At 42.7% G+C, this 27525-nt stretch overlaps 1 protein-coding gene across 1 annotated transcript in view; it reads right to left on the bottom strand.

The window, feature by feature from the left end:
- Positions 1-10669: 10669 nt before the first annotated feature.
- Positions 10670-27525, bottom strand: part of raph1a (Ras association (RalGDS/AF-6) and pleckstrin homology domains 1a) — a 103298-nt gene continuing 86442 nt past the window's right edge. The window contains 24 exon segments of the mRNA XM_061724111.1: positions 10670-10728; positions 10731-10822; positions 10824-10989; positions 10992-11174; positions 11177-11353; positions 11356-11403; positions 11406-11725; positions 11727-12037; positions 12039-12131; positions 12134-12197; positions 12199-12452; positions 12454-12571; positions 12573-12987; positions 15623-15727; positions 15730-15753; positions 15861-15903; positions 15905-15982; positions 18612-18710; positions 18795-18905; positions 18986-19129; positions 19286-19351; positions 20480-20601; positions 26126-26210; positions 27100-27174. Coding sequence (XP_061580095.1) covers positions 10670-10728; positions 10731-10822; positions 10824-10989; positions 10992-11174; positions 11177-11353; positions 11356-11403; positions 11406-11725; positions 11727-12037; positions 12039-12131; positions 12134-12197; positions 12199-12452; positions 12454-12571; positions 12573-12987; positions 15623-15727; positions 15730-15753; positions 15861-15903; positions 15905-15982; positions 18612-18710; positions 18795-18905; positions 18986-19129; positions 19286-19351; positions 20480-20601; positions 26126-26210; positions 27100-27174 — 3252 coding nt within the window.

Genomic DNA, 27525 nt, shown 5'->3' with positions numbered 1-27525 from the left:
GGAATCCACAGAGGTCGTCACCACAGCTGAGGCTGATTACAGGAAGCAGATTGCCTGTAGCTGCTACAAAATCCGGGTCAGTGTAAAAATGCTTGGATAATCAGTTGCCACAATGTGGTAATTACAATGACTAATACAATGACATAATAAAGTGTACTTTTGAATACACATTTCATAATAGATGCTTGGTAGGTGCTTGGTAGGTGCGCATGCTACAAAATGTAGAAATGTAAGAACAACAGAGATGCCTACACTGCTGATTGACGGCTGAATGATTGGAATGGTAAACATTTTTATAAAAGAATTATAAATGTTTTATGTGAAATGACTTTATGAATGTTACATTTTTTAAATTGTATTGTTTCTGTTATGTTGTTTCACTAGGTGCAGTGTGGGACATGTCATCGGTGGGCCCATTTGGAATGCGCCAAGTACACCGACGAAGAAAATTACACCTGTCCAAAATGCTTGTGATTGAATAAATGCAGAATAAAAAAGGAATGTTTAATGGCCAGCAGTGTCTTTGTGGGTCTGCCCCAATCACAATTCCAGCTTCCTTTACCAAGGTTGCTGGTTTTCTACTGCATCTTCATTTTACCCCCAACTACTACCCCACCCCTCATATCCACTGATATCCAGTTTTTATGCACAGGTTGATTTGTCACATGGAGACTGCTGCATTCAGATGAATCTGAAAATCTGATGAATATGAAACTTTGTATAAACCTTTTCTTTATGATACTTCCTGGGAATGTGCATTTACTTCTTTTCAAAAAGAAATTAGTGATAAAAAATAGATATATGTAGTTTGAAAATGTATTGAAACACAACAAGGTGAGATACAGGCAGTTCTATTCGCATGCGTGTATGTGACAGCATGATCTGACGGGGTATTTTCATCTGCCATATCGTGCTACATGATATCTATGTGCTGCTACATAGATAAATGCAGGTAGGATGATTTGACAGATGAAAATACCCTGTGAGATCACGCTTCTACATAGATAAATACAGGTAGGATGATTTGACAGATGAAAATACCCTGTGAGATCAGGCTTCTACATAGATAAATGTTGATGTCTATGTAGAAGCGTGATCTGACGGGGTATTTTCATCTGTCAAATCATCCTACCTGCCAATATCTATGTGGAAGCGTGATTTGACGGGTTTTTTAAAATAAATAATTTTTTTAAAAATCGTCTATTTGCATGAAAAAGGTTTAAAAAAAAGAAGAAACCGAGATAAAAGAAACGGGGATCGTATGGTAGTATTTTCTGCCGAGGTAGGACACCTCGGCAGAGAAGTCTGTCATTTCATCCTACGGGTAGGACGATTCGGCAGAACACCCTTCGAGGTGAACATTAACATAAATATATGGATTATCCCTTATTCCAAAGAAGAAAAAAAAAATGTTTGAACAGCCTCTTCCAGAAATTGAGAATCTGCTTGTGGAAATTTGAAGCCCACTACTAATAACTGAAAAAGTAATATTATGTATTATTGTTATTACACAGGTGGCTCTCTCCACTAACGACCCAATATAATGACTGTTCACATTTGTAAGTGCTACTCATGCCACGATTGGAAAAGAAAATAACGTAGCTCGTATTATTATATACTGCCTATAATAATCACTGCCATGTTCCCTGGAGTTATTTAGTATTTTAGTTAGTTAGTTAAAGAAGTCAAATGTTTAAGACTTACTTTGTGCGTTTCCTCTCCCTCGTAACGTCTCCGGTTGCCTAGCAACCAGGTACGCGAGGATGACGTAACACGTAGAGGTGCGTCGTCTCTCTGGCAGCGGAGGACGCTGCTTTACTAAAGCCTAAATTATGGTTCCGCGTTAAATCGACGCAGAGCCTACGACGTAAGCTACGCGGCGACGCGCAACGTATGGTGTGCGCCGCCGCGTACCCTACACCATAGGCTCAGTTATGGTTCTGCGTCACACCAACGCAGAGCACACGCCGCAGCCGTGACGCCGTGCGGAACCATAAATCATCTTTAAGGAACAAAAGGAACAAATCACTCTTTTTACAAAATTGGATCGACAAAAATATAATTTATATAAAAGACTTATTTAACTACTTAGTTACGAAGATTTTCTCTCGCAAAAAGCATTCCCTATCAAATTTAGAGAATTTAACTTAGTAATAAACTCCATTCCCAGCGGAATAGTAGAATTAAGGAAAAGCTATAAAAAAATAGAAACAACATACAACTATTAACACTCTTTATATCCATGGTATTGATATTTTGTGTAAAAAAAGTGTACTAATAAACATATTGTGGCGGACACAATAACGGACCTCGCACCCATCAGGACTGTATGGAAGGGGGCGTGGTCACAAGCATTTATTTGGTTGCTTAGCAACGTGTGTTAGTTTACAGTTGTCAACTGACAGTTCTTTTGGTCAGTTGGATTCCGCTGTCACGGAATAAAGACGTGTTTTACCAACCTCTGGAGTCGAGCCTCATCCTGCCACAATATCAGAGAATGTTTTTACACCACGAGGGAAATTCTTTTTGAATGCTATTTTCGTGGATATTAATTGGCACAAGGCGTGGCTTGTTCCTTTCAAATTCTGTTACAAACAAAATCAGAGAACTACATTTAAAAATACTACATAACATATACTGTACCCATCTAACACATATATCTCAAAATTCCTTGACATGGATAACAAATGTAGTCTACCTTCTGCAAAACTGAACCTGAAACTGTAACTCACTTGTTTTATGGTTGCTCATATAGCAGCATATTTTGGAAATAACTTGAAAGCTATATACTATGTAAAACAACACATAATATTGAAGGGAAGAAAATTATCACTTATTTTGATTTCAAAGAAAAGAAGTTATGCACTATTGTCAATCTTTATATTAGGAAAATAAATTTCACATCCACAAATGTAAATTCCAAAACTCTTCTCCATTATTTAAATAGTTTTTGATTGAAGTCGATTATTATCTCAAGTCTCTTAAATTAATTACAAATGAGAAATGTATATCAATGATGGATATCCATTCTGAGATTTTCAATCATTAAGCTGTCACAAATATAATTTTCATTTTATGCAAAATATTATAGTCTGTCACACCAAGATTTTGTTTCTTTTATGCATGTATTTATTTTTTCTTTTTATTTATTTTTTTTCTAATTTTCTTATTGTTGTTGATGATGCATGACTGTGCTCTGTGCTGCTGATGTTGCATGTTGATGGTGAACGTTTGTAACAGGAACTCTCGTTTCAGATGTCGTTATGGTGGCGAAGTGAGAAACATCCTCTGCGTTTAGTTCTTACTTGGACTCTGACGGACCACTGTTGGTCTTTATGCACAGCTTTGAATTAAAAACTGGGCTAATTAGCAAAAGTGAGGCTTGCTGCCAATCAAAAGGCCATGTATCACCCCCGCACAGTTGCCACGGAGACTGCTCTTTGAACCAGGACGTTTATGTCTATTGCTGCTTCACAGATGGACATTTGAACAAGAAAGTCAGTGGAGACCAACTTGCTTTAAAGCCCCTAGTGGTCAGTCAAAGTACTGCCACTTTTCCAACTTCTGTGGTGGCGTTTGGAGACGACTCATCTTTATGATCAAACTCAGATAAAACTATCAAAGAGTTACAGGAGCTAATCTCTTTAGCCCCCTTGAATAGATTATTTGAATTAGCATTTCAGGTTTTATCGAAGTATTTTCGGAGAAGTTTGTAAATAGGTTTGTTACCTTTGGATATGTCGTCTCGCGGGTCCAGTATATACTAATACCCATTTACGTGTGTAAACACTGTTTCAGATGTGCGGCGACCAAGATCCCCCCACGACATCCAGAGGTTTGAGGAAGTCGGGGCCACTTCATTCACCCCTGGAGCTTCAACTTCCCCTATGACCTCAGCTCCAGTAATTAGTCAGGCCCGTCCTAGAGTCCACAGACACAACCTGCTGGCGGAGTTGAGAATAGGGTGGCCACCTTTCAGAAATAGAAATAAGGGACGCCCCGATTTCAGCAGCGCAGGAGCCAAAAAAAAAAGCCCCAAAAACTTCTAAACTGCATAAAAATGTGTTTATTTTATATGAAAAAACAAAATGCTTTGATTTAAAGTTTAAAGTGCTTTAATAGCATTGAACTTGCATGACTGTACAGGCAGACAACCATACTAGTAACTGAAATAGCCTCCTATGCTATGTATGTCCACATCAGCCCAGATGTAGAATATAGCCTACAGGTGAAGAATATGGTGTAAAAGTTAATTTATTTCAATAATTCAACTAGAATATGGTGTAAAAGTTAATTTATTTCAATAATTCAACTAGAATATGGTGTAAAAGTTAACTTATTTCAATAATTCAACTAGAATATGGTGTAAAAGTTAACTTATTTCAATAATTCAACTAGAATATGGTGTAAAAGTTAATTTATTTCAATAATTCAACTAGAATATGGTGTAAAAGTTAATTTATTTCAATAATTCAACTAGAATATGGTGTAAAAGTTAACTTATTTCAATAATTCAACTAGAATATGGTGTAAAAGTTAACTTATTTCAATAAATCAACTAGAATATGGTGTAAAAGTTAATTTATTTCAATAATTCAACTAGAATATGGTGTAAAAGTTAATTTATTTCAATAATTCAACTAGAATATGGTGTAAAAGTTAACTTATTTCAATAATTCAACTAGAATATGGTGTAAAAGTTAACTTATTTCAATAATTCAACTAGAATATGGTGTAAAGGTTAATTTATTTCAATAATTCAACTAGAATATGGTGTAAAAGTTAACTTATTTCAATAATTCAACTAGAATATGGTGTAAAAGTTAATTTATTTCAATAATTCAACTAGAATATGGTGTAAAAGTTAATTTATTTCAATAATTCAACTAGAATATGGTGTAAAAGTTAACTTATTTCAATAATTCAACTAGAATATGGTGTAAAAGTTAACTTATTTCAATAATTCAACTAGAATATGGTGTAAAAGTTAACTTATTTCAATAATTCAACTAGAATATGGTGTAAAAGTTAATTTATTTCAATAATTCAACTAGAATATGGTGTAAAAGTTAATGAAAATACGGTACAAATCGTGTCCCGTATTAGTTCAATACGGGACGCAACATTTTTTTCTCAAATAAAGGACAATTCCGTATTTTACGGGACGGGTGGCAACCCTAGTTGAGAAGCTCCTCCGAGTCTTCCCTCCACCACCTGAAGACGCCCTGGCCGACTCCAGCACGCCACCATCAGTGCCTGCCGGGAAGCGTTGCCTTGTCCACCTGAACCAGCTGACCCTTCAGGTGGGGGTTTTTGTGTCAGTGACCACAGAGGTTACAGTTAAGAAAGACAACAACTTTACACCATTTCATCAATTTTTTTTTTTACTCATTTATTTTAAATGCAACAGCAGTTTTGAAACCGGTAACAGCCATTCGTGCTGCCGCATGTGTCCCGGAGCAAGACGCTGATCAGTTTCAGACCGTACGACGTTCTTGAGTGTCTCTGAGACACACCATGACGTGGGCAGTGGGCATCTCTCGGGTGAATCCTCCCCCTCGAAACATCATCACAGAACAGAGTTCGTGTAAGAGACCATATCCTAAACACCGAAAAATAAACGTTGCTACTTCATAAACAAACAGTTGCACATTGAAAAAATCAGAAGTGGGGCAGTAGATTTACATGTCTGGTGTCTGTGCTGCACGGGTGGTGACGTGGGGATGAAACGGGGGGGTGGGAAGAGCTGCACGAGTGATGGACCGATGTCTGACCCAGACACGGGGGTTCATGTTTGTGTAGGTCTGGGAGGATGTTGGGATGGAGCAGCCGGCTGATCTCATGTGGATTACAGGTCTGCTGGACTCGGCTCAGCGTCTTCTTCTTGGGGTTTTAACTGTTCGTTGACACCAGGTTGTGGTTTTAAAGCGCCTCTGTTAGCTCCAGCCGTCAACAAAAGGCCCAGATGGTTATAAACGTCCATCAGGGGTCCTCAGATGCTGCAGAGAAGCGTGTTAAACAGGACTGATGGTGCTTTCACCCACATTTGGGTGGAGTGAGGCTTGAATTTTTGTTTTTCCCCACAACCGTGAAGTCCCAACGGACTTGTTGGATACTGTGACCTGTAAACATCTGGTCTCCAGTCCCTCAGGGAAATAAAGCAGAGAAGACTAAAGCTCCATCAGTTGTCATAAATGATTACGGCACGTCGGCGGTGCGTTAAATGTTAACTAATGGCCAGCAGGGGGCGCCGCTGCCATCACATCTGTGGAGACGATAAAAGAACTTCTGATTTAAGCTGAACTCGTCTGTCATGACGCTCATTCTGTAGATTGTGTTTATATTCAGAGTAGGGCTGTTCGATTAATCGATTTTAAATCGTAATCGCGATTATGTAATTAGAACGATGTTAAAACGTGAAACTCGTAAAATCTATTTTTCACTTTTTTTAATTTTTTTTTTTACCTTGTCTGCACACATATTAATGATTGATGGAAATACCTCTCAATACCTGCGACAAGTGCCCCATGGGAGAGGCTCTTTAGTGTAGGAGGGGCCGTTGTAACATGCCACCGGTAGACCGGCTCGTGTTCCTTGCAAAAAACTTGCAAATGTGAATATCAAATGTAATGACTGACATTACACACCTCTACCTCCTTCATGGGTTGCATTATTATTTAGCATGCAAACACCCAGTTTAGTTTAATTAGAAAATGTCTTGTTTTATTTAATTGGAAATATAACTTACTGTATGTTTGCAAGTGCTGATTTGCTGATTTTTTTTTTTCAGAGATAAAACTTTATATTTTATTATATTTTTTAAAACTTTTTTTCAACTTATTTTACAGAGCTTTGCACTTTATTCATTCATTTTTGGTTTAATAAGAGCAAAGTTTGCACTTAAAGCCCAATGGGGCAAATGTTCAATAAAAAAACAGCATATTTGAAATAATTTCTTTGCCTTTTGTCAATTCACAAAATAATCGTAATCGAAAATCGAATTTTGAGAGAAAAAAATCGAGATTTTATTTTTGGGCAAAATCGAACAGCCCTAATTCAGAGTAAAATAAACTTTAATGCAATGTTTGAGCCACGGCTGGGTTGGTACTTCATATTAGTTGGATCCGCTCGGAACCTCCTGTTAAAACAACCAGGACTCTTTATCATCTTTGGGTCTGCGTACTGAACGAGTCCGTACCGACTGCTGCTGCGTACGCCAGCGTTTTCAGACCATGTGACTTTCAGAGCTGGACAGTCTTTGGGCTGTTCAGACAACAAGACTCGCCCTGGTGACGACGCGCGATCCGTCGCTGACAGAATGGGGCGTGACTTAAGTAAATGCGAAGGTAAATGAGACGTGAACACCTCCAGAACAGGCCCGAGGGAGGACGAAGGGTGCAAGTTGTCTGAGCGATGCACAAATGACAAAAGGTGAAGAACACGTGTAAAGGACTGGATGAGCACAGACTTTAAAAACGATTGTGGTCTGGCTGTGGCGGGCGTCGGTCCTGGTTCGGCGTCCTGACCTCACCTGCCATATTCCAGCCACGCCCTCTTGACATTTGGCTTATTCAACATCCGTCTGCAGTCTGCAGCGGCCCAGCCACATTTTCAGGCGTCTCTGACCCCAACTGCCTGCTGATTAGCCGCTGGGCCCGTATCCCACAATGCAACGCAGAACTGCAGCGGTTGCAGACAACAGTAAAAGTCCAGACTTTTCTCCCAGCGGGAGGGATCTGGAGCCGGCGTACCGGGCCAGGAGCCCCAACCCAGCTGCTCCGTCGCCACATCCAGACCCAGAGCTCACGTCGTCCGCCGCTTCCGCGTTTCTTTGAGCTGTCCGAGCTCGGTATGTGACACGGATGGAGATGGATCCTGAGCTCAGGCTTTGAGTAATGGGCGTGGGAAGTTTCCGCTCATCTCTGAGCAGCCTGGGATGCTGGCGTGTTGGGTGGAGCGGAGCGGTCTCGTGTTTCAGGCACTTATTCCCAGAGCAACCCCTCGGGCTCCTCTGATCACCACAGATACTAAGTTCACAAACACCTTTAATAACTGAGGAGTAAAGTCTTTGACGGCTGACGCAACGACAAACACGTGATGGGTTTATCAACAAGCAAACCGACAGCGGAGCTCCCGTCCACCGCCCGCCGGACCGACCCAGAGCACCGGTGCGGATTCAACAGACCTCCGCCTCCGTAATCCACGGAAACGTGAGCGGCCTGCTCACCAGTAAGGCTGACGTCCGGTTAAAGGAGGCTCCAGTCAAGTCTGCGTCAGGTCCACGTCTGGGACGCAGCGGGGAAGGAAATGCACGGTGGCACGTTGGCAGAGCGACTAACACTGGTTCAAGAACTCGGTTCTTCTCTACGTGGAACATGCGCGACCCCGGCTGTACCTGCAGAGGTGGACAGAGTACTCGACCCCAGTTGTAACCCAGGTCATATAAATATTTACCTTTGAGATACAAATGTTCTTGAGCATGTGGAAAAAAATTCATGTAATGTGAGTTTTATTAAAAAGGAAACATGCATCTTATTTTGAAATTCCCGGAAGTGGAAGAAAAAAACTCCGCCGTCTCCGAAAAAGACGATTTGGAAAGAAAGACGTGAGAAACACGGAGGTGATATTTTTCTTTGTTCAGAAACTTCCAAATCGTCTTTTTCGGAGACGGCGGAGTTTTTTTCTTCCACTTCCGGGAATTTCAAAATAAGATGCATGTTTCCTTTTTAATAAAACTCACATTACATGAATTTTTTCCACATGCTCAAGAACATTTGTATCTCAAAGGTAAATATTTATATGACCTGGGTTACACCGTACTTGAGTAAGAGTACAAATACTACTGGTCAAAATTTACTCCGTTACAAGTAAAAGTAGCTCAGTCAAAATATTACTCGAGTAAGAGTAGAAAAGTACTTCCTTTTAAAGGTACTTAAGTATCCAAAAGTAAATGCTTTTAAATTTACTTTAAGTAAGAGTAAGAGTAAAAGTAAATTTCTTATTTTCCACATCTGTAAATTACTATATTTTTTCTAAATTAATTTAAGGATCTTTTAACTCTTGTTTCTGAGAATTAACTCTTTGAAACCAGCTGCACTGATGTGCTGCTTTTAGAACCACAATGTTATATAAAACCTGCTGTCTTGACTTGTTGCGGCTCTGTCTTGACAAACGCAGGCTACTTTGGCGGTATCGTTTTGAGGAGGCTTGACGTATTTCCGCTTTACGTACATCCCAGTGGAGAGCGTGCACTGTGATAGGTCTCCTCCTTTGACAAAAACAGCTTGTGTCCAATAGGATTTTAGGGAAGTTGACAAAAACAGCTTGTGTCCAATAGGATTTTAGGGAAGAAGAAAAAAAGAGCAGACCTGAAAGTAACAAGTACATTTCAGCCTTCCTAGAAATTTACTCGAGTAAAAGTAAAATATTTGTCTTGGAAATGTATTCAAGTAAGAGTAATAAGTACCAAAGAAAACTAATACTCAAGTAAAGTACAAATCCTCTGGATATGTACTTAAGTACAGTACTCAAGTAAATTTACTCCGTTACTGTCCACCACTGTGTACCTGCTCAGGTTTCCTCTCAGATCTGAAAACATGCGCGTTTGGTTCATTGGTCATTTGTCTGCAGGTGCCGGTCCTGGCAGCCGGCTTTGAGCGGGCCAGAACTGACAGCTGGATGTCCACACGGAGAGGGAAGGGAAGACATGAAAACTGGCTCCCTCTCTGTCGATCCTACGTGCTGCAGTTGAGCCGTAAAAACTGGTTCAGAGCGGAGCGTGTACTCGATCCGAGCACAGCTTCACTGCATCTGCTCCATCGCTTAAAACGTTTATGCATCATCACCTGTTCAGTCATTAACCGATCAGCTGCGATGCCCTAAAGTCAAACAAAAGATGCTCAGGTGAGGCGATCCAAACATAAACTGCTAATTTGGCATACCAATATTCTTTACAAATAAAAAAAAAAAAAACAGACCCACGTCCAGTCAAACTCTCATCGGAAGCTTCTTAAAATTTAAAATAATTATAACAATTTCTTTCCAGTATTAAATAATCTTATAAAAAACACACAACCTCACACACACGCCACACACACACACACAGAGAAGACTGAAATAATGGCATTGCTCCCTCTAGGATTGCCCCGCCCCCCTCCAACCGTCAGTTCATAATATACACGTCTGTACACGTCTCCTCCTGCTCACTCCATCATCTCCATCACCGGTGATCAGCGGCGCTCCTTCATTGGCCGCAGCTCCATGCAGTACCTGTGATTTTTGCAGCAAAACGTCTCTGTTGCCATTCAAGTCTCTTGTTTCAATGCAAAGCTGCACAGACGTGAAAAAAAAGCTCACAAGGGCTTTTTCCTGCTTGCTTGCTATATACATATATATATTATTATATATATATATATATTTGATTCATGTTGGATTAAACATGTACTGATAACGATGGTCATAATGAATATTATTAACAATCATACTCTGTGATAAAGAATAGGAAACACAGCTCGCTACTTGCTTGGAATCCGAGGTTGGAAGTTCGAAAGTGAGAAGAGACGGACAAAATCGAGACAGACGTCGCTTTTCTGCTTCGTCTGCAGGAAGACGGGGACCTGAATCGGTCAGTTCTGTTCTCTTGAGCGGCGGCCTAGCGTCCGCGCTCTCTCTACCAGTCACTGGTCAGTTTGGTGCTTTGGTCCCGTTTGGGGGGCGCGGGAGGCGGCCTCGCCGCAACGTTGCATAGCCTGAGATGTTGGCGTGTTTGGTGGAGTGGATGTGCGTGTGGTGGCGGGACAGAGTCTGGGAGTGTCCCCTGGTGGCCCTGCTGCTGCTGCTGCTGCAGCAGGAGCTCGGGGGGCGGCGGCGGCAGCAGCGCCATGTCGTCCATGGTGCCCACGTGGGGCTCCATCTTGGTGGAGATCAGGTGGGAGGAGGAGGTGAGCGAGCTGTGCCGCGACACCGACTTCCTCTTGAGCGTGCGGTTCAGTCCTCCAGGAAGTGAGGCTTGAACGCCAGGGAGCCCGGGGCCGCGGCAGATTTGGGGGAGGTGGGGGGGACGGGGGGAGGAGGAGGAGAGGAGTAGGAGGACAGGGGAGGGAGGCGGGTCTGGGAGAGAGGCGGGGGGGAGAGGGGCAGAGACATGGTGGTGTCGTACTGGGCCGTGTTGCTGCCCGCCGGTTCAGTGTCGGCAGAGGCCCCGCCCCCTTTTTGAGCGAGCCTTGTTTCCATGACGACGAGGACGAGGAGGAGGAGGAGGTGGCCGACGCGGAGACGGCTGCATCTGGGCTGGGGTTCACCACCGCCACCTTCGGGGGCTGGTGGAAGTCCGACGGCGGAGGGGGAGGGGGAACAGCTCCGAGTCGCTGGGGGGAGGCGGGAAGTAGTCGGGGGACGAGTCAGGTGGGCAGTGGGCTGAGTGCGGGGAGGCGGCGGCGGGGGGCGAGGGAAGTCCGGGGGCTGGGGGTGCGGGCCGCTCTGCAGCCCCTGCAGCGCCAGCGGCAGGTTGGACAGGTTGAGCTTCCCCGGCTTGGGGAGGGGGGCGGGGAGCGCCGACTCTTTCGCCGGAGAGCCCGTCGCCGACGAGGAGCTCGACGACGTCCCCGTCTGAGCGCCCTGCTGGCCGAACTTGCTCACCAGGCTCTCCACCTTCTTGGGCTTCTCCTCCTGGCCGTCCCGGATGGAGGACGCCCGCTGGGGGGCGGGCGGCCGCGCTTGCCGGATCCGTGGAGGAGGTGGAAGGCGACTTCTTGATGGGGGAGCCCGTCTTGGAGGAGGAGGATCGACGAAGAGGGCGGAGGTGGGAAGTCTCCCAGGGAGCCGTGTCGGGGGGCGGCGGGGGGAACTCGGGGGACTGCGGGGCCACGACCCCCCCCGGCTGCCACCTGGGTTTGGCCTTCACCCGCGGAGGAGACTGAGGAGCGGAGGAGCCGGAGGCCGAGGAGAGGCGGGCGTTTCCCGGGAACTGATTGACAATCTGTTTGACCAAAGAGGAGGTAGCAGCTGCGATGGAGACAGAAGAGGAGGATGCAGACGAGAGAGATGGCCAGGTTCTTGGAGGAGAGGCTGTGCTGCTTCGGCAGAGTGGGGGGGGGCTGGTTCGGGGAGTGTTCCGTGGAGAATGCTCTGCTGCTTTTTTGAACGGGCCGTGTCCGGTCTGGGGCAGCGTCGGAGACACGGGCGAGAGGGCGATGGGGGGAGGAGGGACCCGAGCGCTTGGGAGCGGTCTGTGGAGGAATACCCGCCGCTGTCTTGGGAGGTGGCGGGGGGCGCGCGCGGGGGACAGGGGCCGGAAGAACCTGCAGCGAGCCCGGGGGAGAGAGAGCTCAGCAGGGGGGGGGAGGAGGCGGAGAGGTGCCGTCGGCGGACTGGCTGAAGTCGTACACCATGTTGGGAAACTTCTGCGACAGGAACTGCTGCAGGCCCGAGTTGGAGAGCTGAGGGTCCGGAGGCAGGGGGCGGCGGCATCCCGTTGGCTTCCAGACTCTCCGGTAGAGGAGGGGGAGGTAGGGCGGCTCCGGGGCTTCCTCCTCCAGCGGGGGGCGGCGGGGAGGAGGATGCAGGCTCGGCAGCTGAACTTCAACGCGGCCATGGCCGAGCCGGGAGCCGGCGCGCTGCGGTGGGAGGGAGGCGGGTGGGGACGGAGGGGAGGAGCTGCTAGGCGCGGGGAGGGTGTTGTAGTTGGGCTTGCTGGACTGGGGGGGGATGGTAGCGGAGCTGGCTCCGGGCCTGGAGTCTGGTTCTGGTTCTGTGAGGCGGTCCAGCGTTCTTGACGTAGGAGCGGAGGTCGGGCCGCTGTGGCAGGAGGCCTGGGCGTGCGGGGCGGGTGGGAGGCAGCCGACGGGGACGAGTCGTCCGACGGGCGCCAGGGCCGTCCGTGTATCTGCTCCGGGAGGGGGGAGTCTGGGGCTGGGAGAGCGGAGAGACTGGGGGGACAGGTCGGGATCTCATGTGATTGGTTTTACTGATCGTAGTCGATCTTCATCACTGCAGATAGAGGATAGTGAGGGAGAATGACAGACGCTTATGTTAAACGTGACGAGAAACAAAAAACGGGAGCGAGACACTACAACAGCAATCGAGTCAGTCAGAGAACGGTCAAGCAGCTTCAGTGTAGGGCTGGGCGATATGGACCAAAAGTCATATCTAAATTTTCTAGCTGAATGCGATACTCGATATATATCGATATTTTTTTCTGTGCCATAAATTGGGGTTCCCCCAAAGCATTATAGCATAGCATCTCTGTTAGCTTCATTTTTTCTGATGGCATAACCCTTAATTAAAACAGTCATTAGTTAATACAAAGCCTCGTGCCAAATGTCACACAGGAACCTTTATTAACAGAGGTCTGCACAATATCAACATGTATAAAAACAATTAAAATAAAAATAAACTACCTGCATATATAGAATAAAAATGCTTCTTGAATAAAATAACAAACAAATAACCCTATTCCTGCATAACAATTAAATTAAATACACTGTGCAATTAATACAATGTGAGACAGTAACAGGCAAACTTTCCACTGAGGTTGACAGTTGTGCAAATAACAAAACATTTGTGCAAATCTCAAATAAAACATTTAAGTAAATTTGTCACAAAATAAGCTATATCAAAAATCATAAAAAAAAAAAAATATTTAAAATAAACAAATATATATTTTTTAAAAATGATATAAACGATATTGTCCCGTACCATATCGCGTTTGAAAATATATCGATATATATTAAAATCACGATATATCGCCCAGCCCTACTTCAATGACAAACAGGTTTTATCTTCGAGGTCACTTCACCAAACTTCAGGCAAAAAACAAAAAAAAGGATTTACGGTCTGAACAAAGTTTTAGTCTGCTGGTCACAGCAGTGTAGGAACCAGGGAGGCTCAAATGGATCAAATCTGTGTTTAATTCAGATTATTTCAATGGTTTATTTGTTTCTATTTGCGCCTCAATGAGGCAGATTCAATTATTTCTCGCCCCTCTCTCTTGCCAGCAGCAGAAACGTGAGGAAAAGTACTTCTGGGGGGGAATTTACTCCTCCAGGAACTCCAGAACCGTGTATTTGGACCACTCTGCTGCGTCCGAATGGACCGTTGTTCTGCAGCATCTCATCAGACTCAGACCTCCTGGCGTGCAGCAGGGAGCTAGCAGCAGGTGCTCCCATCACGCGGCCCTAACACAGTCCCACCGGGTTCTAAACCCATCCGGAGCATTTCCACCAGTGTCAACGAGAACTGGTCGGGACCGGTCCGACCCGCCAGCGTTGCGTGGTCGTCTGTGCAAACGTTTGCCGGTGAGAACATTCCATCACACCACGGAGTTAGGGAGAAACTCAGCGGTACGGCTGCAGCCATTTAAAACCGGGACGGATCAGATCAGTCCTGCCGGTCGGGAATCAATGAAAACAGGGTTTTCTATGGAGTAAGATAACTTCCAAAAAGATGTGTCCATGTTATAACTATTCGTATTCGTAATGATAAACATTTGTATGTAAATAAAAAAGTTGTACCCAAAATTCTGCTGTCACACACGAGTCTGACAAATTATTAGGGTTAGGATTGTTTTTATGCGTTTGTTTTTATTATTTATGCTGAGCCAACTGCCACATCCAATATGGCGTCAACGTCGCCGCCATATTGGATGTGGCAAGACTGCGCTGTAAACTAATACAAGTAAATGGACTTATTTTCATAAAGCGCCTTTCTACAAAGAAATTTACGTTTTACGTCTCATTTATTCATTCACACATGCAGTAATATATTTGGGAAACAGTTAGGCACCAAATATAATATATTTAATTTCTCAAGATGGCAAAAATAAGAACTTTATTGATCCCACATAGGAGTAATTCATGTTATATCAGCTATAGAGAACAAGGTAGTGCCGAAAAACAATAAATAACCCCCCTCAAAAAAAAATAAGAAAAATAGAGAAACATATTTTCTCATCAACAAAACATGTTATTTATTGTCTGAAAAATGGCAAAAATAAGAACTTCACAAGACTTTGCACTCACAGCTTTTAGATTCATACTCACATAAAAACAATCCTAACCCTAATAATTTATCAGACTCATGTGCGTGACAGCAGAATTTTGGGTAAAACTTTTTTATTTACATACAAATGTTTATCATTACGAATACGAATAGTTATAACATGGACACATCTTTTTGGAAGTTATCTTACTCCATAGTTTTCATTCATTTAAAGTTAAAGTTCTGGTTCTTAATCCACTCAGATTCATGTATTTCAGGGAAAAAAACATGAAGCAGAAGTTAGAAAATGAAACTCAAATAATAAATGTTTTCGATCAACAGATTTAAAAATGTATATAATTGGTCCTAAAACACGAGTAATAGCGTTTGCTCAGTAACGTGATGACAGGTTTAAACGGCTGCAGCCAAACCCTCAACGTGCTTGTTACATCACTTCCTGTCTAACCTCCACTCCCCCCTCCTCCTGCACACAGAGGAACCGCCATACGTCCCTTCACCCTGACCGCTGTAGGGAAGCAGAGGGGAATCATGGGAAATGCAGTCTACAGGTGAACAAAGCAGTCACTCTGGATGTGTGTGTGTGTGTGTTGTGTGTGTGTGTGTGTGTGTGTGTGTGTGTCCGCACCGTCTCCTTGCGTTCCTCTCCTCCAGGCATCAGAGAAGATGGAGCTGACCACGCTCTGGGAGCGGGTGTGGCCTGACGACGTCATCTCCGATACGCCGCTGTCCTCTGGCTGGAGTGGTTGGACTGGGACTCTGAGAGCATCAGCGTACAGGTTACAAGCGCTCGTGTCTACAGAGACGCTACAGACAACGTGCTTACTGATGGTTTTTAATAACCGGGCCTTAAATCTGGGACCGACCTGGAAGGCTGGACGAGCTGGATCCAGACTTGATGGAGGACGAGGGAGAGAGAGGACCAATCGTAAGCCGCCTCCGATCTCCTCATCGCTTCCTGGAAGTTGACGTACAGCTGCTTCCCATACTGACAGACGGACGGACAGGGAGGTTATTTTCATCAAAAGGCCGGACATTGTTTTGCATCTGTGAGCTGATTTTTTTTTATTTTGCAGACTTGGGTTTTGTATATTTGTGTATTCAGTCAGTTTTATAAACACATCCGTGCACTCTAGGCCTGTGTTAAAAAGATCGATTCTCATATTGATTCCTAAAAATCGTCTAAAGAGCGATAAAAAAAAAAAAAAAAATGTTTTCATCATTACAACTTTTGGTACTTTTTTGTTTATCCCCAAAAAAGGAATATTTTGTTGCACACAAGAATTACTGCTGCAATGTTTTTGCCTTTAAATAGTTTAAAGGTATGAAAACATTAAAGTTTTCAGTTATAATTGCATGAATTGTCTATATTTCTTTGCTTTATATACTGTCTTGGGGTTACATTTGTCTTGGTTTTTACATTTACAATGTTAAAAACCAAATTCTCATAAATGGGGAAAAAATAAAAGCAAATTCTTTCGCACGATGTTTCTGAAAGCAGTTCTATCAGCATTCTGGGAGCTGATTGGTCCTTACAGCATCATTAGCTGCCAATACTTGCTATTGAATCTCAATATAATACTTAATATGTTGCATAACTAGACAGTCATATAATTCATGCAACAGCTGAAAAAATAGTTTTATTAACAGTAACCCAAATCAATATCGGATCGAATTGGATCGAATCAAAACATGATAATCGATTCTGAATCTTAAGAATCGGAATCGAATCGATTCTTGATATTTGAATCGATCCCCAGCCCTGGTGCACCTCTGACAGATGTCTTGATGCGTAATGTTTCGCAGACATGCGGGGGGGTGTGCAGATCTATTCAGCTGCTTTGCAGGCGACGACTAAAGCTGCTCTGATCTCCAAACACACCCATCAATGAGTGCAGCAGCAGATTATCGCAGCGTCACAAACGATCAGAGCAGATAATTATCAGGACTCCATGATTCACTAACAAACCAGGCTCATGACACGATTACCTGGATTACGTGGGCCCTCCTGCTCAGTTACAATGATTAATCGGGTCTCACGCCAGGTAATCTGCACCCAACGATGGCTGACACCTAAAGTCTGGTTGGGTCTGTTCTGTGTTTTCAAGCAGAGGACGATTCCTGGTTGGAAGGAAGAGGGAATGTGCTCAACGTCTGCCGACCAGAAAACCTTAAAGAAAGCTCCAGGTCAGGGGTGTTTCCCCACCGATGCTAAACGCAACAGCGAGATGACATATGTACAAGCAGCAGGTGTCGCACTGCAGCTGTTTGACTAAACGAAGGTTTGTGAATTTGATGACACCGCACAGCAGCTTATTTTACGTTTCTGTGCAGTCAGGAACAACAAAACAAATGAAGAAGAAAACAGTCCTTCGGTCACTTTTAACGTGGCATTAATACTTTCTGATAGCGGCGCTGAATAAATTCACAAGTGGAGGATCATCTTCCTTCAGAAACAACTGCCCCATCCTCAGCAACTATCACAGCCTCGGCAAGAGCAACATTTAAGAGTTTGTGCAGCAAATTATGCAATAAGCAGGCAAGTGTGAGTCAAACTTAAGTAAAATCTGTCTACGCGACTCATTTAAGTCATTTCTGTAAGTAAATGTTGTACTTTGAAAGGAATCTCCCATAAACCCTGCAACAGAGCCAGGTGTACATGTCACGTGTGCATATCTGTGAGGCACGAATCACTGCATCTGATTTGTGACACTTAACTTCAGATGATGTTCATGTGCATGAGACAGCATAATCACCATGTTTCAGAAACATTGAAATCTTGCAGTCAGTACTCGAGTTGTAAAAAAGAATCAGGGGGGATGGTGGATTTTATCATATGGGGACAGATAATTTGTGCTGATTACAAATAATATAATATATTACAAATAATAGCAGTGACCAAAACACCTGCAGAAATACTGCAGGAATGACATAGCAGCAGTTAAATGCAGCCTTCTGTAAGCTTTAAATATCCACTGGGCTTACATCAAATACATCAAAACACAACAATAAAAAACACTTTTCTGAACTTATCAATATGACTCTGTCCTTCACAAGATAAGTAAAATGGATCACTGCAAAAACTCAAAATCTTAAGAATATTTGTCTTATTTCTAGTTAAAATGTCTCATTTTAATAAAAAAATCTCATTACACTTAAAACAAGACTCATCACTGGAAAAAACAACAATTTTCACCTGTTTCAAGTAGATTTCACTTGAAATAAGTAGAAAAATCTGCCAGTGGAACAAGATTTTTTTTGCTTGTAATGAGAAGATAAAAAAGATTTTTCTACTTATTTAAAGTGAAAAGGTACTTGAAACAGGTGAAAATTGTCAAATAAGTTATTTTTCTGGTGATGACTCTAAATGTTGAAATAGCAGTAAAACCACATTCATTGATGAAATGACATAAGGGATGGAAAGGGGGGGTGGCAGTTTTACAGGGGGGATGATTTGGACCGTTTTTATTTCAGGCGGGATGCCATCCCCCTCATCCCCCCTCAACTCCAGTATTGATTGCAAGCATGTGTATGAGCTCTCTAAACTACACCAGCTACTGGGTAAGTTCAAACGTGAGCCGACGTCTAGACATTCAGTTTGTGCAGACAGTTCTTACCTTTGCGATGCGAATGCTGTTGATCCATTGTTGGAGGGTTCTGATGTCATCACAGCACAAGTACTTGATGTACTGGGACTTCTTCTGGATCTGAGGGTGCTACACACACACAGAGGAGCCATTATTTAACCCACAGGTGTCGTTACCACCCGCGACCACTAGATGGCGGCAGCAGCCCCTCACCTTCAGCACCATGCAGTAGTCTGTCGGGGCCTTGTACTTGCTCTTGTAGTCCTGCCCGAGGTAGACGTTAACGTGATCCAGCTGCAGGAAACACACCAGGTCTCTGGACGCCTGTGAGCACACACACAAGCTTCACGTTAGTCTTCTAGACTGCAACCGTCTCTGCGGCCGTCGGCTCTCTCGTGTCACACCTTGGGTTTGCCCTTCGGGACGTAGTAGATGCCGGATGCCCTCAGCAGGAAGTAGCGCTTCTTCCACGACTTCTTGCCGTCCTCTTTCAGCCACAAGACTCCCTCCATCTCAGGGACAGAAACCGAGGTGCCCCCAAAACACTCCTGACACACAAACACATTGTTTCACTTCCAGGACGACTGATAAAAAAACCCTCAGATTGATCTAATGCTTGTTTCTCGTTCATGTTCATCAGCTCTGGTTTTAGTGTAAAGACTGAGATGAAATGATGCACGTGAGGGGGTGTCGCACAAACTCACCTCCAACAGAGCTTCCTTGTTCCTCTCGGCCATCTCACACGTCTCCTTACGCCCCAACAAATAGTTCTGCAGCAGACAGGGGGAGGAGGACGCAGGTCAGTCATGTCCGTGGATTTTAACTCCAGCACCTGTGTGTGTGTGTGTGTGTGTGTGTGTGTGTGTGTGTGTGTGTGTGTGTGTGTGTGTGTGTGTGTGTGTGTGTGTGTGTGTGTGTGTGTGTGTGTGTGTGTGTGTGTGTGTGTGTGTGTGTGTGTACGCTAGGAATGAATGATATTTTACCGTTCATGATATACCGTCAAAAAAATTCCCCACTAGGTAAGAATTTGTCATCTCGCGGTAAAAACGATAAATTCCCGTTGATGATGTTTTTGTTTAAAACTGATTTATGGTTCTGTGTTAAATCCACGCACAACGTACGTGATGGATGGATGGATGGAAGGAAGGAAGGAAGGAAGGAAGGAAGGAAGGAAGGAAGGAAGGAAGGAAGGAAGGAAGGAAGGAAGGAAGGAAGGAAGGAAGGAAGGAAGGAAGGAAGGAAGGAAGGAAGGAAGGAAGGAAGGAAGGAGGAAATGAGCCAGAAATAAAGAAAGAAAGATAGATAGATAGATAGATAGATATGAGCCACAAGGAAAGAAAGAAAGAAAGAAAGAAATGAGCCTGAAAGAAAGAAAGAAAGAAAGAATGAAAGAAAAAAGAAATGAGCCAGAAAGAAAGAAAGAAAGAAAGAAAGAAAAAAGAAATGAGCCTGAAAGAAAGAAAGAAAGAAAGAAGGAAAAAAGAAATGAGCCAGAAAGAAAGAAAGAAAGAAAGAAAGAAAGAAAGAAAAAAGAAATGAGCCAGAAAGAAAGAAAGAAAGAAAGAAAGAATGAAAGAAAGAAATGAGCCAGAAAGAAAGAAAGAAAGAAAGAAATGAGCCAGAAAGAAAGAAAGAAAGAAAGAAAGAAAGAAAGAAAGAAAGAAAGAAAGAAAGAAAGAAAGAAAGAAAGAAAGAAAGAAAGAAAGAAAGAAAGCAGTGTTTGTGTAACAAACATGGCGGATCTGAGAGTGAGATAGATTTATAGTTACAAAGATGGAGTTGAATTGGTATTTTTTTATCGTCATTTTTATCGTTATCGGGATAAATGCCAGAAATTATCGTGATAAATTGTTTAGTCCATACCGCCCATCCCTAGCGCACGCACGTGCGCATCTCACCTGGGGGTTTTTGAACAGGGCGTACTTCTCGATGCGCTCGGTGAACATGAGCTGGTTCTGGCTGTCTCTGGTCCAGTTGAGCAGGTTCTCCACCAGGTTCTCGTGATCCTCGAAGATCCGCTCTGCAGAACGAGACGTTTGACTTCAGTCAGATCAGAACACAGAAATAAAACAATGCCTCTCTCTCAAGACGCTCTTAAAAGGTGAATCCTGTGAGGGATAACCTGAATGACCTCCAGCCTTTCAACAGTTTGCCTTTAAACAATGTAAAGGATGCTTCTGCTGCTGGAACAACTTACTCGGAAATCATAAACGGGTGATTTTTGGCGGGGGAGTGATTGTTAAATAATGACCAAAAGTTCTGATGAGCATCCTACACAGTCTGTACATCAGTCGAGATAGTTTCAGTTTTATTTTCAACTGTACGTCGTCAAACATATGAGAGACAGAAACAGAGTCACGGAAAGTTACCATGGTAACAGTCATTAAACTAATTTCAAGACTAAAGGAAGTATGTGAGAGTGGTGTAGGTGTGACAGAGGAGTTAAAGGTGGAGGTGGGACTGCAACAGGGGCCGGCTCCTTGTTTGCTACGGTGATGGACAGACTGACAGACGAGGTTACACACAAGTCTCCATAGACCAGGGGTCGGCAACCTGCGGCTCTAGAGCCGCATGCGGCTCTTTAGCGCCGCCCTAGTGGCTCCTGGAGCTTTTTCAAAAATGTTTGACCTTTTTTTTCCCTTTTTTTCCTCTTTTTTTCCTTTTTTTCTCTTTTTCTTCTTATTTTTCTTTTCTTTTTTTTCTTTTTTTTTCTTTTTTTCTTCCCTTTTCCTTTCCTTTTTAATCTCGACATTTCAACTTTTTTCTCGACATTTTGACTTTTTCATGAAATTTTGACTATTTCCTCGACATTTCGACTTTTTTCACGAAATTTTTACTATTTCCTCGACATTTCGACTTTTTTCACGAAATTTTTACTATTTCCTCGACATTTTGACTTTTTTCTAGACATTTTGACTTTTTTCTCGAAATTGTACTTCAACATTATTCTCGAAATTTCGACTTTTTTCTCGACATTTCGACTTTTTCATGAAATTTTGACTATTTCCTCGACATTTTGACTTTTTTCACGAAATTTTGACTATTTCCTCAACATTTTGACTTTTTTCTAGACATTTTGACTTTTTTCTCGAAATTGTACTTCAACATTATTCTCGAAATTTCGACTTTTTTCTCAACATTTCGACTTTTGTGCATAATGCAGTGCATAATGAAAACAAAATCTGCCCCCAGTTATAACTAATATAGAAACATGCAGCATGTGTTGCCTTCATTCTAAGGCTTATACAAGACTTTGAATTTTTTGCGGCTCCAGATATATTTGTTTTTTGTGTTTTTGGTCCAATATGGCTCTTACAACATTATGGGTTGCCGACCCCTGCCATAGACTGATGTTTGCAAGCGACGTTGTGACCTGTGGTGAGGGCAGGTGGAGGAAAATCTACAGGTGGAGGTCTGCACTGGAAAAAAGAGGGATGAAGGTGAGCTGAAGCAAGACGTGTGTAGATGAGAGAACCCAAGAGGAACCCAAGTGGAACGGTGAGGCTGCAGGAGGCAGAGATGAAGAAGGATGCAGATTTTAATGACTTTGGGTGGAGAGTCCAGAGCAACGGAGAGGGTGCAAAAGAGGTGAAGAAGCATGAGTGATCAGGTTGGGGCAGATGAAGTGAAGCGTCAGGGGTGATGAGTGGTAAAGTATCAGCAAAGCCTGAGAGGGAAGGATTCAACCTTTTCATGATAACTCATCAAAGAAAAACAGTAAAACTCTCTGAAATGTTAAAAAGAGAAAGAAGTGTTTCCATGGAAACAGCATGAACAGAATTTGAGGTATTGGGGCTAAAAGATCTTAAAATAGCTCTTCAGTGAATAGTAGGGGGAAAGGCTTCAGTTTGCTAGTGAGCATGGGGACTGGACTGTGGAGCAGCAGAACCAGGTCATGGTCCAGGTTCACCCTGGTCCAGAGCGGTGGGTGCACGGTGGTGAGGAAGCAGCAGGGGTGTCATTGGTCCATCACGCCCAGTACTCGAGTTGAGGGGGGATGAGGGGGGATGGCATCCCCCCCTGAAATAAAGACGGTCAAAATCATCCCCCCTGTAAAACTGCCATCCCCCCTTTCCATCCCTTATGTCATTTCATCAATGAATGTGGTTTTACTGCTATTTCAACATTTAGAGTCAGCACCAGAAAAATAACACCAGAAAAATAACTTATTTGACAATTTTCACCTGTTTCAAGTAAATTTTCACTTGAAATAATTAGAAAAATCTGCCAGTGGGACAAGATTTATCTTCTTATTACAAGTAAAAAATCTTGTTCCACTGGCAGATTTTTCTACTTATTTCAAGTGAAAATCTACTTGAAACAGGTGAAAACATTTTTGTTTTTTCCAGTGATGAGTCTTGTTTTAAGTGTAATGAGATTTTTTTTTTTACTAAAATGAGACATTTTAACTAGAAATAAGACAAATATTCTTGTTAAGATTTTGAGTTTTTACAGTGATCCATGTTACTTATCCTGTGAAGGACAGAGTCATATTGATAAGTTCAGAAAACAGTTTTTTATTGTTGTGTTTTGATGTATTTGATGTAAGCCCAGTGGATATTTAAAGCTTACAGAAGGCTGCATTTAACTGCTGCTATGTCATTCCTGCAGGTGTTTTGGTCAGTGCTATTATTTGTAATATATTATATTATTTGTAATCAGCACAAAATATCTGTCCCCATATGATAAAATCCACCATCCCCCCTGATTTTTTTTTAAAACTCTCATTTGGTCCAAAAGCGTGACCTTAAGATCCTGAGCCAGTAGGTTTGTCCATCAACAGATCTATTCTCCCCGATGTCATGGACCTGTTCCAAGATGACAGTGCCAGGATCGATCGGCTGACCTCCATCCCATCATGTTCCAAACAGCCGGAGCTGTTCAACACGTGTTGTGACTGAAGAGACCAGAAGTAGCATGTAATGTGTGCAATGATTCTTCAGACGTTAACTGTGACGTCTGAAGTCTCCTCCGATGAGCGGCAGTGACGTGTTGAAGGTTACGGTGCAACAGGAAGTCCGAGGACTGGTGCTGCTGGCGTGTGTGTGTGACAATCCAGGGCAGACTGAAATCCTGCTGACCTGCAGCTCTGCCTGCAGAAATGTGAGGAAGATTGAGCGAGCTTCTCTCTCTCTTTCAGAAAGCTGCTGTTCGCCAGAAGCCCTGAAGATGTAGGTTAGATCACATGCATGACTGCACTGGACCCACACACACACTATGTGTGTGTGAGCGTGTAGTACAGTGTGTGCTGCACACATCTTACCCCCGGAGGAAAGAGTTTGTGTTCATGTTTGGCCTCGTATCTGCGTCCTGAGTCACTGCTGGACATGATTTCACCGAACACGAGGAGGAATTCAGCCGGCAGCGTCCTCGCCAACACGGAGGCACCAACACACCTGGATGCCTCAAACACGCTGCGTCACCGGGTTTTAGTCATAATGGACTCATCAAGTTAGGTTGTGAAGGAGATTCTGTTGCTATGTCACATCTGGATCAGCATTACAACAGCGATAAATACTCCCTGCACCTATGAGTTATTGATGCAGCGCCCTGACCCACTGATCATCTGACAGGCATCAATAATTGATTTAATCTGCAGAATCATGTAATGCCCTCCAGCTCAGACTGAAGACAGCAGACGCACGACATCGGCAGCGACAGTTTTCAAGGGAATTAAGGGGCAGCACCACTGATGGCCACTAGATCAACCTCCAAAACCTCTCTGGCTCAAGGGCTCTGTTCAGACCTGGCATTGACCTGCACCCTGAGGAGCCCCATCTCAAGCACATGGTGCATTTCCACCCGCGGGAGTGATGGGCTCCGACCTTCCCTCTATACATGTAAACAAACTTATTATTTTTTTACTTTTATTGTGGTCGTTTACAGGACTGTCTCAGCAAATTAGAATATTGTGATAAAGTCCTTTATTTTCTGTAATGCAAAAATGTCATACATTCTGGATTGATTACAAATCAACTGAAATATTGCAAGCCTTTTATTATTTTAATATTGCTGATCATGGCTTACAGCTTAAGAAAACTCAAATATCCTATCTCAAAAAATTTGAATATTCTGGGAATCTTAATCTTAAACTGTAAGCCATAATCAGCAATATTAAAATAATAAAAGGCTTGCAATATTTCAGTTGATTTGTAATGAATCCAGAATGTATAACATTTTTGTTTTTTTAATTGCATTACAGAAAATAAAGAACTTTATCACAATATTCTAATTTTCTGAGACAGTCCTGTATGCACAAAACCAACCGAGTTGACATTCGACTTAATGATGCTGATTTATTGGGTGGCCCCTGAATCCGTCCCAGGAAGCTTTTTTGTCCAGAGTACGAAGAAAATATTAATTTCAATCTCTTAATCGCATTTCAAAGGACGCATTTTAATGCCAAGTCTGAACCGGATCAAGGAGACCCCCATTCCCAAATTCTACATAAATCTGTTCTCCCAGTGAATCACACAGGACGGGGACAGGCTCATCAGTATTTCAGGCTTTTGGTCCTGTTTTGGTTTAAAACTCTTTCTGAGGGTCTCGGTCTTACTAGATTCACACCGACTAGAGCAGGGGTCGGCAACCCAAAATGTTTAAACAGCTATATTGCACCAAAAACACAAAAAACAAATATGTCTGGAGCCGCAAAAAATGAAAAGTCTTGTATCAGCCTTAAAATGAAGGCAACACATGCTGCATGTATTAGTTATGATTGGGGGAAGATTTTTTTTTCATAATGCGCTTCGAGAAAAAAGTCGAAATGTTGAGGAAAAAAGTCTAAATGTCGAGGAAATAGTCAAAATTTCATGAAAAAAGTCGAAATGTCGAGAAAAAAGTCGAAATGTCGAGAAAAAAGTCAAAATTTCAAGAAAAAAGTTGAAATGTTGAGAAAAAAGTCAAAATGTTGAGAAAAAAAGTCAAAATTTTGAGAAAAAAGTCGAAATGTCAAGATTAATGTTGAAGTACAATCTTGAGAAAGAAGTCGAAATGTTGAGAAAAAAGTCAAAATTTTGAGAAAAAGTCGAAATGTCAAGATTAATGTTGAACTACAATCTTGAGAAAAAAGTCGAAATGTCGAGAAAAAAGTCAAAATTTCGAGAAAAAAGTCGAAATGTCGAGATTAAAAAGGAAAGGAAAAAGGAAGAAAAAAAGAGAATAAAAGGAAAAAGAGAAGAAAAAAGAAAAAAGAAAGAAAAGAAGAAAAGAAGAAATAAAAAGAGAAAAAAAGAAAAAAGAAAAAAAAGAAGGGAAAAAAGGAAAAAAAGAAAAAAAAAAAAGAAAAAAAGTAAAACATTTTTGAAAAAGCTCCAGGAGCCACTAGGGCGGCGCTAAGGAGCCGCATGCAGCTCTGGAGCCGCGGGTTGCCGACCCCTGGACTAGAGTGACACAAAGCAAGCAGGAAGACTGGTCCAGTTTGTTTTAAACCAACAAAAGGTTGTAGGCGTCAAAGATGGTCCATTAACCTGTTTTGTACAAGTTGATAACTTGTTTAATCCGACTCTGCTTGAATACATTTGCTCTTGAGGAACTTTACTCACCCATCTGCAGCTCAGAGATGGTTTCCACCAGCGACCAGTCTGGACTATAACCACAGTGAGACTTGTCCAGCAAGCTGTCCAGAACCTGAGGACAGGAGACGCCAACATGACTACTGCAGCTACCAGTTATAGTTTAACGAGGGCCGTCCTTGATTATATTAGCTGGTGGGGGCCCCCACCAAACAAGGCATGTGTTGAACATCCCAGTCGTAGATCAACTGTTTTGACTGTGTCCTCCTATGGAGCCAAATCAAGGCCAAAAGTTTTGCTAATTTGAAAATAAAATTTGAACCTGAAAATTGTTTTTTACAGTTTCAGTTTTTTGAAACTGTAAAAAACAATTTTCAGGTTCAAATTTTATTTTCAAATTAGCAAAACTTTTGGCCTTGATTTGGCTCCATAGCCTCCCAGCCTGTGCGGTTTGTCACCAACACAGGCTGGGAGGTTCAATGCTGGCGAAGAGCGCTGAAGTCGGCGATGCTCACGGCTCAACATCTACAAAACTGTTTCTGACCAAACACAACTGTTCTTCCAACTTACAGGACTGTCTCAGAAAATTAGAATATTGTGATTTTCTGTAATGCAATTACAAAAACAAAAATGTCATACATTCTGGATTCATTACTAATCAACTGAAATATTCTAAGCATTTTATTATTTTAATATTGCTGATCATGGCTTACAGCTTAAGAAAACTCAAATATCCTATCTCAAAAAATTTGAATATTCTGGGAATCTTAATCTTAAACTGTAAACCATAATCAGCAATATTAAAATAATAAAAGGCTTGCAATATTTCAGTTGATTTGTAATGAATCCAGAATGTATGACATTTTTGTTTTTTTAATTGCATTACAGAAAATAAAGAACTTCATCACAATATTCTAATTTTCTGAGACAGTCCTGTAAACATGCAGCTCAGGATGGTTATCAATGATAAAGCAACACCAACGGCAGGGATGCAGAGGTCGTACCTGTCTGACCGTCTGTCTCTCGTCCACCATCATGGTCTTTGAGCTCTCGTCTGACAGATGGACACGAATCACCAGCTGAAGACGAGGAGAGCGACAGTTTAGAGTCACATCACTGCAGAGAGACAACTGTTGGGTTTGTTTTGGATCACAGAGACCAGGAAACACCAAACATCCTTACGGAGAGAAACTAAATCTCTACATTGGCGGTACTCCACCACGGGATCCAGAGTAAAGGAACCAGATTCGCTCCACTTGATTTTCTGGACGCAGCAATCCTGCGCTGCAATAACAGAGGTTTTATTTGGTCCAGATTTACACTCTGGCGTAGTTTATTCCTCAATTCTGAAGCTCCATATTGGATGAAACTAAATCAAGTTTGGTCATTCAAAAACTATACTGTTGAGAAATGGAGCCGCATTAAAAAGT

Source organism: Cololabis saira, chromosome 6 (genome assembly GCF_033807715.1).
Source record: "Cololabis saira isolate AMF1-May2022 chromosome 6, fColSai1.1, whole genome shotgun sequence".
Classification (NCBI taxonomy): Eukaryota; Metazoa; Chordata; class Actinopteri; order Beloniformes; family Belonidae; genus Cololabis; species Cololabis saira.
This window is presented reverse-complemented; position numbering and strand designations above follow the sequence as displayed.